The sequence below is a fragment of the Medicago sativa genome, chromosome 3 (assembly GCF_051527215.1).
Source record: "Medicago sativa cultivar Bolivia chromosome 3, Bolivia_mono, whole genome shotgun sequence".
In the NCBI taxonomy this organism is placed as follows: Eukaryota; Viridiplantae; Streptophyta; class Magnoliopsida; order Fabales; family Fabaceae; genus Medicago; species Medicago sativa.
In genome coordinates, this window is record NC_140751.1 from 4,281,180 (window position 1) to 4,295,223 (window position 14,044).

The 14,044-nt window shown below is 35.0% G+C and overlaps 1 protein-coding gene across 1 annotated transcript; it reads right to left on the reverse strand.

The window, feature by feature from the left end:
- Positions 1-3,620: 3,620 nt before the first annotated feature.
- LOC146935049 (serrate RNA effector molecule-like) lies at positions 3,621-12,226 on the reverse strand. Its single transcript, XM_085750250.1, has 12 exons — positions 11,757-12,226; positions 10,372-10,493; positions 8,398-8,449; positions 7,448-7,522; positions 7,269-7,343; positions 7,079-7,126; positions 6,860-6,928; positions 5,951-6,748; positions 5,807-5,852; positions 5,208-5,443; positions 4,940-5,119; positions 3,621-4,063 (listed from the first exon to the last, which is right to left on the reverse strand). Exons 1-12 carry the CDS (start codon positions 12,107-12,109, stop codon positions 4,003-4,005), a joined length of 2,115 nt encoding a protein of 704 aa, XP_085606376.1. The 5' UTR covers positions 12,110-12,226; the 3' UTR covers positions 3,621-4,002.
- Positions 12,227-14,044: the final 1,818 nt, after the last annotated feature.

A 14,044-nucleotide genomic window follows, 5' to 3' on the forward strand; every position in this document is an offset into this window, starting at 1 on the left:
CTGAAACCACTATGATCCTTAGATGTGGACTCAAGTGCTTTGTTGCCATTCTAACGTTGTCTGTAACAGGATAACCATAACGTTGGTTGATGGGTACTTGACGAATCATGCTGAGGGACATGAGTGTCCTAGATGGGATTTGTCCCTCCTCATAAACAGGAGATATATCTTTAGGCATCTTGATGAAATATGACTGTAAAACTGCATGGTCATGCCGAACTAAGTCAATATAAGATATTGGACTTATTCGTTATTCAGTATATTTTGGAATCAAGAAATATAAATATTGATCTATACAAGGGTGACAAAATATCTATGCCTTGAGATCAATGAAGATATCGAGACAAAGGAGTAATTATACACATGAGTATTATCATGGAAAGGTTTCGTCAGATCACTTGACATTCTTGTCACTTGGGTAGCAATGATGTGTTGCTAGATACCGCTCATTGTTTATAGTATTAAATATTAGATTTAATATTATTGCCAACGTGACTAGAACCTATAGGGTCACACACAAAGAACAGTCAAAAGAGAAATATATAAGTATGACTTATATAAAGGGGTGCGTTTAGTAAATGACGCTAATTAGTTAGCAAAACTACTAAACTCGTTGTTGGGCTTAATGAAGCCCAATAGCGACTTCTGACTTGCAGAGCACACTAGAAGTTCTATAAATAGAATCTAGTGCTGAAGTTTTTGGTTACACGCTTTGGAGCAACCCTTCTTCTCTGCACTTCCGATTCATTGGCTAGCACCGAGTTTTGGAGGAGCACTGTTCGTGTGGACTTGCTAGAGGCTTTGTTGCTTGCTGCTTGCTTGGCTGTGATCGAGATTCCAGTTTCCAGTTTCCAACGTTCAGATTCCAAACTTCGAGGTAACAATCGAATCACTGATTCATGTTTGAATTTCGTAATGATCCAAGGAAAGAAAATCGAAATTATTCCGCTGCTTCTACTCCATTCTTCTATTCGATTTTCCTTCAACTTGGGCACCAAGTATCTTTAATATGGGCCTCAATTATCTCTAAAACAATATACAATATACTAATAATTTACACAACGAATATTTTATATTCTAATACGCAACCGTACTCGAAACGGAAGGTTGATGAATGTTGAGACTATCTCTGAAATCATCAAATAATTGCAGTAGAATGTCCTTGGTGAAAATGTGATCTATTTGATAGCAAGATGGGACATGTAGAACACGTACTTAGCCTTTAGCAACCTTTTCACACACAAAATGGATATCCGTTTCAATAAGTTTTATGTGTTGATGTTGGATAGGATTACATGGTAAGTAAACAACACTAACGTTATCACAGTAGACAATAGTGGCTTTGATAATCGGACACTAGAGTTCTAACAACAAGTTTAGAAGCCAACAAGATTCAACAACAACATTAGCAACACCACAATACTCTGTTTTAGCACTAGACCGAGATAAAGTTGATTGCCATTTTGCAGACCAAGAGATCAAATTATTTCCAAGTTAGACACAATAAATAAAGGCTGAGTTTTATGATGAATTTGTGCATGTAAACATAACCTTTTACTTTAAGTGTTTCACTAAACTCACGTCAGTTTTATTGTAAACCCCTCTCTTTTAGAGATTCACAAAGTTGCAGACTTTGAGTAGGTGTGTATATTGACATTTTAAGCATAACTTTAAAAGTTCACAAAAAAGTAGTATAAGTTAATGTGGGGAACAAAAAAAAAAGTCGTAATAAGGTGTAGGGGGGGGGGGGGGGGATCAGAGCACAAGAAAAATAATAAATAGGATCACTGCCAAATACAGTGTGGATGGTATTAAAAATAAAGATAAAGTGTATAAAAAGTGACTCTGAGTTTTCCCATAAAAAGGAAAAAAAATGAAAATAAAAAACACCACGTGACCAAAAAAAAACTTTCCACCGAGATTATATGAAATGACTGTGACATTTTATATGTATGTTTATTACCATGGTTAGAGTTTTTTTTCCTTGTAATGTCATTTATACAGGAGCAATAAAAAGTTGAACTTCACACACACTCACTTGAAACAATTGTTGGGTTGAACAACAATCATGAAAAGAATTTGGGGATGTGATAAGTGTACCCAGAAAACAATGTCTTTGAAAAATGAAAAAAATTGTCTGAGATTGTCTTCCTACTAATTTGTGTTGCTGATTTTCTTTGTCTCTCACTTAGGACAAACAAAGATTCAAGCATGGGGGAATTTCATATGTCGTAGTTTAATTTGTTTCTAGCTTTTAAAATTCAATGAAAATTAGTTTGTGTTAGACTCGTTTTAGAACTATATTACTTCAAAGTATTAGTTTTGTTTTCAAAATCAAAATAACGAAGAACAATGTACTTGGATCAAAAGTAAGGATAAGCAGCCAAGGAAGAGAAGAAAAAACAAGGAAAAAGCCATTCTTTTGATAGGCACATCCGTGCTCAAAATGCACTAGGTCGTGTTGAGCCATTGTCATGAAGTGCAGGAAATGTTGTGACTACGAGCATGACTGTGCGCCCCATAGGCAGGGTCGTGCGCCCTTCAGCCAATCGAATTTGAACAAATGTTTAAAAGGGAGAATGGCCACGCTCCTCACAAGCACGACCGTGCATGTTATCCAGTCATCAAAAGATGTTGCAAAATCTTAAAATTTTCCTATTATTGCCTTGTAATCTGAGTTTAAATGTCTTGTCCAAGGTTCTAGTTTATAAATAGGTCTCGTCAGACTTGTAACACACCTTGGAATATTTGTAAACTTGCTCTATACTGAAATAAAAGTTTTATATTTTTCTAAGTTTATTGTTCTTTCAACTACAATTTTATCCAATTTGAGATTCCATTGATCTACTTGTTTCCTTTTCTAAGTTTGTAAAAACTATCCTATAAAATAATTTGTAAAAAAATATTAATAACATAAATTCTATAATATTAAAGAATTTAATGGAGATGCTACACCATAATTCAATAAACAACTATCACCTTGGCATGTAAGCATAGATTTTAACATTATAACCGTTTTTTAAATAGAGACTCAATTCTCAATTCTAATTAGATGAGTGTAAAAATAAATAATTAGATGAGTGTAAAAATAACTTAAACGGACCGTCGTGCAACAACAATGGTGTATAATGCTCGAGCAGCATAGGTCACCGACTACTATATTTACAAAAATAAAAATAAAATGATTGAAACAGTAGGACAAGTAGGAAAAATAAAATAAAATAAAAATCACCGATGACAACACTGCTGTGCAATGTTTGTGTCAACAAAACAGAAAGAGGCAAAACAGAGCAAGTGGTTATGGAACAACAAATAGTAATTTTTTTTTAGTAACACTTTAAACCAGAAAGTGAAGTGAGAAAAAAATAATAATCTGTCAAAAAAATATAACTTCAAATGCAATTTGCAGTTTACCCAAGAAACGGACTAAGTCTTGTGAGCAAATAATTTTCAATTCATTTCTATTTAAAATTGTAATCAAATAGATAAAAAATGTCAAATTATTATTGATCTCAAATGAAAATACATTTAAGGAAATTCTTAAGCAAATTGAAATTATGATTTGGGTAGTTTACAATTTGACCTGGATTAAAACCCAGGTCACTGACATCCACAAACAATAGGAAAAGACCTGATACAAGGCCAACATAATTTTTTAACCATAGTTTGATTATCCACAACAACAACAACAACAACAAAGCCTTATCCCACTAAGTGGGATCGGAATATAGTTTGATTATCCACCAAAACCTGGGAGGTAGTTTTTGATTGATATCTCTATAAATCAAGTTTAAATGCAATCTCATCTTATAAAAATAAGATATAGCAGCCAGGTAGCATTTTGCTCGGGAAAACTTCTAATGTTACAACATCTATGGCACAAAAGAAACGAAATCTAACCCCCATTATTACAACTAGATTACAGCTGATGCCGAGTATAGTTGACTAAAATTAAAATAGATATGCTGCCAATCCAATCTCAATGAGCCAAACCAGTGAAACCTACAAGCTCCGATAGTCTATGACAGTAACTTCTTCTTCTGGGGCATCCAAGTCTTGATAACTGCACCACGATTAGGAAATTAGTTTAAACATTCCACTAAACAGTCAATCACATACAACAAACAACTCAATATGTTAGATAATGGATGGATAACTTTTGAGTATCGAAGACACACTAACGTCTTCATTTCCACAGTAGAAAATAGAAATACTCCCACCACATGTTATTTTAATAATCCACATGTGTTTTATAAAATTGATTTTGTTGATTAAAGTAAGCTGCATATTAAGTAATTTTTGTTTGAATTAATTCACGTAAAAGTGAGATCAAAATAAATTTGAGTAAAAGATTATGCGTATAGGCAAAGGCTAGAAATATCTCTCCCAAGTTAGAACAGTTCCAAAACCAAAACCAATTCTACTGGAGAGCACCCAAAATGTCAATCAACTTTATGGAACTGGAAAAAAGCATCATGCATGCACTAAGCATTCTGAGGCCAGGTAAAATACTACCTTCGGTCCTTTTTACTAGAAACAAAAGTGAGAATTTTTTTGGTCCTTTATATAAGAAACATTGACCAAGTTTCAAGGATGTTTGAAGTTAAATTTTATTTTTGCCCTTATTTATTATGAGAGAGAATATTAAAAGTAAATAAGTTGGTGGAATAAAGAGTAATTAATTTAGGGGTATTCATGGAATTTTTTTAAATGTAGAGGTGTATTAAATAAAGATGACTATTTTCAATGTACTTCCTTGGTCTTGATGTTTTATGTCTTTTGTTTCTTATATAAAGGACCGGAGGGAGTACAATAAAATAACATGTTGCAAAGCAGATTAAGCTCTAAAAATCACATATATAAGGGCACATAAAAAATAGTATGATTTGGAGATACCAAAAGGGAACATATATAAACAAGGGTCTAGCAGAATAAGTACCTCCGCATCCGTCGGGGATCAGGTCTAAAGGTGGGAGGAACAGCAATCATAGAGGCTTGTCCCCCTATGTGAGGACCAGAACGCATCGTCATTCCTGATGGATCATACGAAGATGGTCCTTGATCCCTAAACATCTGCATCGCAACTTCTGGTGGAGCAGGAACAAAGGGTCCCAGAGGCCTGAATAGGTATAAATTATATAAGCACCAGCAAACCTCAATAAAGCTTTTAATTGTATAGATTGAAGAGAAGTAAAAGAGCAACCAACCCGGCACCAGGTACAGGCATCAAAACTGGAGGAGGGGGCATATCTGAGTTGAATGATACAGCAGGTCCACCATATGCATCGAACATTGTTTCATCACGGTTTCCCAACTGCCTCTCATGGGATGGCGAACTGTCAGGTCTATCTCCATTTGTTCTGTCGCTCCTATCCTGGTCTCGCCGATTCCCACGATCATCTTTCAATCGGCCTTCCAGTAACCTTCGCTTTAAAGGCTTGTCCTTAAATAGAGAGGGAAGAAAGAAAATGGAGAATGGATGTTTTAGAATCAAACCATAATGACTTTGTGCAGAAATATATTGGAAAGCTTAATAAATTTCCCAATTGTGAAATGAAACATCATGCTTCTTGCCCCATAGATAGCAGCATATATTTCAAGGAAAGTTTTTATCAAAAAATTGCTAATTGCACAAGATGTGCAGACCACATCTGCAAAGTTGCTTGTAAAATCCTATATTAAGGTAGACAAGAGACCAAAATGTTTTCAAAACATGTGATCACGGTTTTAGCAAGTCAAGAATCATCATTTGTAATAATTTTCTTCTAGATATAAAATTGTATGGTAAATAAAATTGCCATTCTACCTGAGATTGCTGCATGACAGGCGTTCCACCAGGAGCATCAGGATCACTACAATGAAGGTAACATCAATATATTTAATATTTCCACCACCACTTGCAAGATTAACCACTAAACAAAAATAAAAAGCTCAGTTAATTGATACTTACTTCATGTAATTTTGAAAATAAAGATCTTCCCGCAATTTTGATGTTAGTTCCAACACAAGCTCTGGGTGTTTTAGCTTGAGATGTTTGTACACAAACTCAACAGCATGAAAAAGCTTTGTGCAACTCTTGGCTCCACAGCCATACTTCCAACCATACTTTTCATCCCTAATTTTTCTAACATATGGATCCAACATGTCAGCTGCTGCAGCATCTATCTTCTCCTTTGCAGTCCTTACTTCCAAGGGATCCAGGCTGTCCAACCTTCTCTGCCAAAATGAATCAAGTTTTTTCTCCCATTCTGACCCCGACTTAGCTGTTTCTTCATGCCTTGCTCCTTCTGGTCTCACATGCCTAAAACCTTTGGCATCACTAGTCTCAAGCATTCCATAATAATCTACACCATGAATCCGCCAAAGATATGTTATAAGTGTGTCCAGTAGCTCAACACCCTCTAAGCCCTTAATAGATGTTAAGCCACGGATAATTACTACAGGGCCCACAGATCCACTGCGAGCCTTATCACTATTTTTACTATGATCATTGGTGCATAAAATATTATCTTCAATCCCTTTTTCCTTGTCAAGCTTACGAACAACAGCCTGAACCTGATGAATATCTTCTTGTATCCTTCTAGGTTCAGAACTGACAGGGTGAGCCTTCGGAGCAGCAGAGAAATCGTTGTCCTTATTAGATCCCCTGCCATGTCTTCTTCTTTTACCACCGGCATCTGTTTCCTCCTCTGAATTGGGCTCACTGGCTTGCTCTGATTTAGTGGATGCAGAGTTTAAACCTGGATTTCTGCACAAATCATAATTAAATTACTCTCATAATTCAATGAATTTAGGCAAGCGTGAGGAGGAAGAGAAGGCATAATAAACACACATAAAGTGAGAGAGGACAAAAACATACATGTCTAGTGCTCCACTTTGCAAATCAAGCAAAAACTCCTTTGCCAAACGTCGAGCATTTTCATTCCTCCTAAAAGATTATGTGCCAGATAGGATTGAATATAATTAGACATCTTTAATCAAAATATTAGTCTTCCTGACTATTTCTCTACCATTCATCAACGTAAAGAGGGAGCTGCGTTCAGCTCTTCAATAAACTGCAAGTTTTGAAAAAACTCACCTTTCAATTACTGTAAGTAAATTTGTTGGATGATACTTATCTTTCAACCTACATCAAAGTTTAGATCAAAATCAATTAACGGAATGAACACAAGATTGCTTCAACGTGAAACAAGATGCTAATTTATACTCTACAAAAGAGAATATTTCAAGAGTCAATTGAAATTTCAGCAGTGGGAAAAAAAACATACCACTCCGCATCCTTGTGGGTATTGAAATAAGCTCGTTTTTGGGTAGTAATATACTCTGACTTGTACTCTTGGTATCTAAAAAAACAAATTGCAACATCATTCATCAATGGCATATCACAAATTCTTTAGTACTAAGAGCTAAGAAAAAACGTAAAAGGATGTTATTTTTTTAAACTTACCTACGCTCAGCTTCAGATGGCAGTATATCATCTTCAAGCTCCTGGATGAATTGCTTATAGGACATCAACCCCTCTCTGAAATAATTCACAAGCTCTTCAAGTGAACAGACTTTCCCCAAAATATCACATTGCTAAGTTCGATACAGTAAAATAAAAGCAACCATCATCCCACAAATCAGGATTTCTGTGGCCTCCCTCTATCTCTAACCATTTGACTATCATTCATCTAGGTTAATGCTTTTAATACATGTCAAATGAAGTAGCCAAATGAAAAACAAAAGAGAAACCTCCTCCATAGAGCCTGAAACCAATCTTCCTCAAAGTAAACAGATAATGTGATAAAGCCCCAGGCCCCCCAGCTGCCAAAGAAGACTTTGGGATTGTTTGAAAGAAGTGGCAAATTGACAAAATGGGGAGAGCATTTCGAATCTTTACCACCGCTTTCAAACAGCCCCTCAGTCTTCTTAACAACAACTGTCCTATAATATTTTAATATTTTGTTCCCTGCAGAGAGCATTTGTTTGGATCTGAATTCCATATGCCTATTTATCGCCATAGGAGAATTGGGGTGTTCACATCACACCCCCGCACGTCAAATTCCTCCAAGAACATCCATAATCTCATCTCAAAGTGGTTCAACGAATAGTAGCACTCAACAGAGATCTGGTACTGACCTTGTATAATCACTATAACAAGGTGTATCTTCAAATCAAGCCACCCATTCAAGATATTGGAACATTACCATCTAAGAATATTTGAAAATTTCTTAACAATAAATCTGTAGATCTCATGTTACAGATCTTGCACTCTTAGTATATTGGCATGTTTGCCATATTTCGTTTGTCAATAACCTTCATTGATGAGATTAGTTGTCTGTTTTCAAAGAAATACATGATACAGGCAGGCAATATAAGTTATTCATAGTTTAAATTGTCAAGTACAAAACTGACCTTCGAGCACCCCCACTTGGCAAATCTGCATAACCGCGATTGGCATCCAGATCTGCAAAATAAAACCCATAAAACCCATAACATAAAAAACATATTAAAAATAATTTACGTCACCCTAAAAGGAAATTTATACATACTTGATAGCTCGTAGTAAGAGTTATTTTATAACAAACCTTTTCCAATTAATTGATCAAGATTTAGAACTAGATAACGGTAAGCTTGAAATATAAATACCAAACAACAGCCAGGGGGACACAAACACACCCCTCCATTAAGAGGTGGGGAGAGAATAAAAAAAACAGTATTGGTTTAAGAATGCCATGCAGGGGACGTGAGAGAACCCATACCCACTTAAACCACTGAACAGCAAACAAGGACAATCTTTTCAATCTGATATTTATTTTCTTTTTTATGACTGCTGAAAAGCAGCATGCTTGCCATTTAATGTCTCAATATTACAGTGCGAAAAATTGATTTGATGCTCAGTTTTGAATGACAAGAATGGAAATAATTTGACTTCCATCTGAAGAAAAGAATAAAATAAAATAAAATAAAAAAATCAATAGAGGATATACAAAAAAAAAAGAGATCGAATAATTTATAACTCATAATGATATACTAATATTTTCTATGCACCGTCTGAAGAAGTAACCTTTTACTCATAGTAGTCAATAGCGGCCAATAGCGCCGCTATAGCGCCCGCACGGTGCGGTGCCGGAGCGCTACGCAACAAGCCATAGTGTTGCGGTGTGAGATAGCGGCGCTATAGCGGCGCAACGCTTCGTAGCGGTTTTGCGGTTTAGAACCGCTATTTCATTTTAAGAGAAAATACAAAATTATCCTTGGTTTAAAAAAAAAGGGTATTTCTTTAAATCTTCCTCTGCTTTTCTGCTGTTCTGTAAAACTTCTTCACCGCTGCTGTAAATCTTCCTCTACTTTGTCGCGTTTGCTCTGTTATCCTGTTATTTTTTTGTTTAACAATCTCAAAACTCTGTTGTCCTGTTACTTTTTTGTTCTAGTTTTCTTTGTTATTATGGATTCCAAACTCCATTCTGCTCTCTCTGTTTATGTTTGTAGTTTGTACAAACAATCCTCTGTTTTGTTCATATAAAACTCTATTCTGCTCTCTCTGTTTCCTTATTTTTGTTGTTTTTGTTTTTATGAAATAGCGGTCATAGCGCTATGCGCTATCCCGCTATAGCATTTTTGGGGTCGGCCGTTACGCGCCGCTATCCGCTATTAACTACTATGCTTTTACTACAGAAGTATTTTATTAAACATGATGCATGAAAGAACTAAAAATGACACCGGAGCATAGTGATCAATCTCAAATCGCTACCTCAAGTGGCCAACCCCAAAAACACTGAATAGACTAAAGAGAATCATAAAATACATGCTGAATTATGGGATTATGATAATAATATATGTGATAATGAAAAATATCTTTTAGACAGTATGTTTCACACATCTGGACTAATCATGTTAATTTACATGCTACTAGTGCTGAAAGAATAGTCTCCAAAACAACAATCACATTTGATTGGGTTACAAAAGTGTGCAGCAACTCAGATTAGGGATACTGAAATATCAACCTATACCCACTAACTAACACTTGCTTAGGGAGCAAGAGCAAATCTTGCTTGTAAATGGAATAATTCCCAGACATTTTCTGTACAATTTCTTAATATTTGAAAAAATATTAAGATCACTCAAACAGATAAAAAAGTTTGCACTAAGTAATAACACCATTTTAAAAATCACCAATAAGTAACAAATGCAACACTGAAACCCTAACATAAAAAACAAGAAACTACGCTGCTATGCATACATATGTATCAGTAAACAATGATGGGTATCGCTGAGTTTAATAAGTTCAATCAAACGAAAAAGTCAGAAACTAAAGCTAAAAAAAATTGCATTTATAGGTATTTTAGAATAACTATATTTGAAAATTATTTGCAACTATTGACATACCAGAAATTCCGTTTTGATATCCCCCTCCAGATCGATGTGGAAATCTGCCACCAGGTCTATCATCTGCATAGCCACCCCTTCCACCTCCCCGTTCATAGCCACCGAAGTGATCATGGCCAAACCTGTTTTACGCACATAACAAAGCAATTGGAGGAGGGAATATATTAACATAGTTTCTGATGCATAGGGTAAATGGATGCAAAGAAAACAAATAATACAGGAAAGTATACATACTCTATAATCTAAATAGATTTTTATATGAGTGTAATTTGTATACTCTGTCAGCAAATCACAACCAACAACCAATCAAATACATGACTTTAAAAATAGTTATGAATAAAGTCCAATGTTTTTAATGATCCGCCAGATAAGATTGAGTAACAGTGTAAAACATCTTTACACTAACAGTGTATACAAGTTAAATCCTTTTACAATATACAACAAACAAGAATAAAATCCTTCAAACAAATCACATGAAAAATTAAGTACATGACTGATGACTCTCAACATATAACCTTTCATTATAAAGTAGTCAGTTACAATTGGTGCGATTTGTAAGACATCAGAAACCATAAAAGTCCATAGGCACACAGTTTCATTTAAACATGTTGAATATAACTTCTGCCCCTGTTTGGATAAACAACTTATCTGCAGCTTTTAGCACAAGCACTTATGCATAAGCCATTTCTATTGGAAAAGACAAAATAAAGTTAAATTGTTTTTGAATATGCTATAAGTTGTTTTCATATGCTATCTTGGAGAACTTGTGAAATTAAGCTGCAAAAAGCTTAATTTCAAATAAGTTTTATCTTGGAGAACTAGTGAAATTAAGCTGCAAAAAGCTTCATTTCAAATAAGTTTTATCTGGAGAATTTATGAGATTAGGCTGAAAATTGTCAATAGCTACTACTTTCATAGTTCTCCCAAACATTATCACAAATTTTATTCCAGTAGATAAATTCAAACAAGTCAATCCAAACAGGCCTTATGACTATAAACAATGGCTTTTCATTAGATAAACATCCCAATAAACAATTATTCAAAAGAAGGAAAAAAAAAAAAAACTGAATCTTAACAAAAAAAAAATAAAAATTTCATATTTAACTTTTGCATCTTCGATTTTTACGAGCTCTGAAGTTTAACTTCATCATAAATACTTGTATAAGCTTATAATTACTACCGCAATCTAAAATTTCTTGCACAATAAATATTTGTATAAGCTTATAATTACTACCGCAATCTAAATGTTCTTGCACAAAATTCCAAATTAAAACAACTAACCCTAATCTACAGTTCGTATAAATAAAACCTAACCCTAAATTAAATACTATCAATTACTCATAAAAACCTCAATTAATAAGCGATTAATTCAATTATGCAATTACCTGTCGTTAGGTCTATGAGGACTACCCCTTCTAGATCTCTTATACGGCGGAGGAGAACGACGAGACTGCTGCGGAGGAGGAGAATAACGCCGGTCACGATAGTTAGGGCTAGGACTACGACGGCGTTTGATGTCTCTATCACGGTTATTGTAGTAACCACCGCCACCGCGGCCACCTCGGCCGCCACGGTGAGGACGGCGGTCGAAATCTCTGTCGTCACGACGGTCAAAATCGCGACGACGAGGGTTGGGGTTAGGTGGAGGTGGGAGATCGTCGTCGGGAGGAGGTGGAGCGGTGGTGGTGGCTGGAGATCGGTCGTGAGATTCGGGAGGGAGGTTTTCGACTTCGGCCATTGAAGAGATGAATGGAAACCCTAGAAATGGAGAGAAGAGAACAAGATGAAGAAATGATATGGGTTTGGTTTTGATTTGAGGGTTTGGGTTTTATGCGTTTAGAAAATGAGATGAGATGAGAGTGTGTTTTTCTTTTTTACTTTTGTTTCTATGGCATCTTCATGTGTGGACCATCGTAGCTGCAGGATACGGTACGGCAGTCAGTCAATTTGCACCAAAAGTTGTCAACTTTTTTGACAATTATCTTTCATTCTCTTATTATCGTGTTTAGTCTCTTTGTTGCTTTTGTAAAAAAATAAAGGTTTAAATGTGTAATAGGTCCCTGCACTTTCAACAAATTTTGGCATTGGTCCCTGCACTTTTTTTTGTTTGGCATTGGTCCCTGCACTTTGTAAAAATATTGGCATTGATCCCTGTACTTTTTTTTGTTTGGCATTGGTCCCTGCACTTTGTAAAAATATTGGTATTGGTCCCTGCACTTTGGACAAATATTGGTATTGGTGCCACGTGGCATGAAATGATTGGGATCAATACCAAAATTTTTACAAAGTGCAGGGACCAATACCAATATTTTTACAAAGTGCAGGGACCAATGTCAAACAAAAAAAAGTGCAGGGACCAATGACAATATTTTTAAAAAGTGCAGGGGCCAATGCCAAACAAAAAATAGTGCAGGGACCAATGCCAAAATCCGTTGAAAGTGCAAGGACCAATTACACATTTAAACCAAAAATAAAATTATTATTAATAACAAAAAGTTATCTCAAATGTATTTTTTAGGAAAAAAGTTCTCTCAAATGTTTGTGAAAAAAAAAGTTATCTCAAATGTTGTGGATTTTTTATGTTCAAATATCATTATTATCTCTTGTTTGGAGAAAAATAAGAAAGTATTGGAAAATTTGAAATATTGTCATCAAACTCAAATGTACACACGTAAAATTTGAAATATTGTCTCTATAAAAATCAGTCAGGATGGGTTTATGGAAAGTGGATGCGGTCTTGTTTGACTTCGATGTCGATTTCTAGTCTTGTAAATGACAACCCTAATAAGGAGTCATATTGCTTCAAAGGTTTCTCAAAAAGTGATGAGTTTTCCGCTAAAAATCCAATAAAGATTGTTTGATTTTAAAGGTGGACTTCGAAAAGGCTTATGATTCGGTAGATTGCAGTTTCTTGGTTTACATGATAAAGAGAGTAGGAATGTGTACAAAGTGGATAACGTGGATGGGACACATTATTTTTCGTAGGGACTATGATCTTAAGAACACTTTAAATCTGACGGGACAGAAAAAGAGGGAGAAGAAAAGAATAGATCGTCAACACAAGCTAAAGGAGGGAGAAGAGAGAAAAGTTATTTGACAACTTAAGAGAACTTTTGGGGTGAGTAGAAGTGAGGAATGAGAGCTCTATTTATAGGGGAGGAGCCAAAGATGAGTTTTAGATCCAATAGTTAAGATCATTTGACGATTACAAAATTAATGGTTTGACCTCATCTCATGAATGAGTAATAACTAAGAAAGTTGTCATGAGATTTTTTTTTTTTTAAATTCACACTCTAACACTCCTTGTGTTCCAACAGTCTGGATGTTGACCAATGCCCCTCCTTTTATGACTAATCTATCATACTTATGCTATGCGGCTCTCTTTTGTTCTTGATTCTTTACTAGCCATTCCTTACTATCTATATTCCATTACCCATATGTTGCAAAAACACTCCATTTATTTCACTACATGCAAATTGCACAATGAATGCATTATAATCGATTTTATTAATATTGATTAGTTACATTTTAAAGTGGTTGTATTTTTTTCATTGACAATAAAGTATTTTTTTCATTATTATTACTTTTTATTTAACATTGTTGTGAGATCAAGAGTTCACTAAACACGTGGTAGGAAACATATTAAAATGCATAAAAAAATGAATATTTTTTT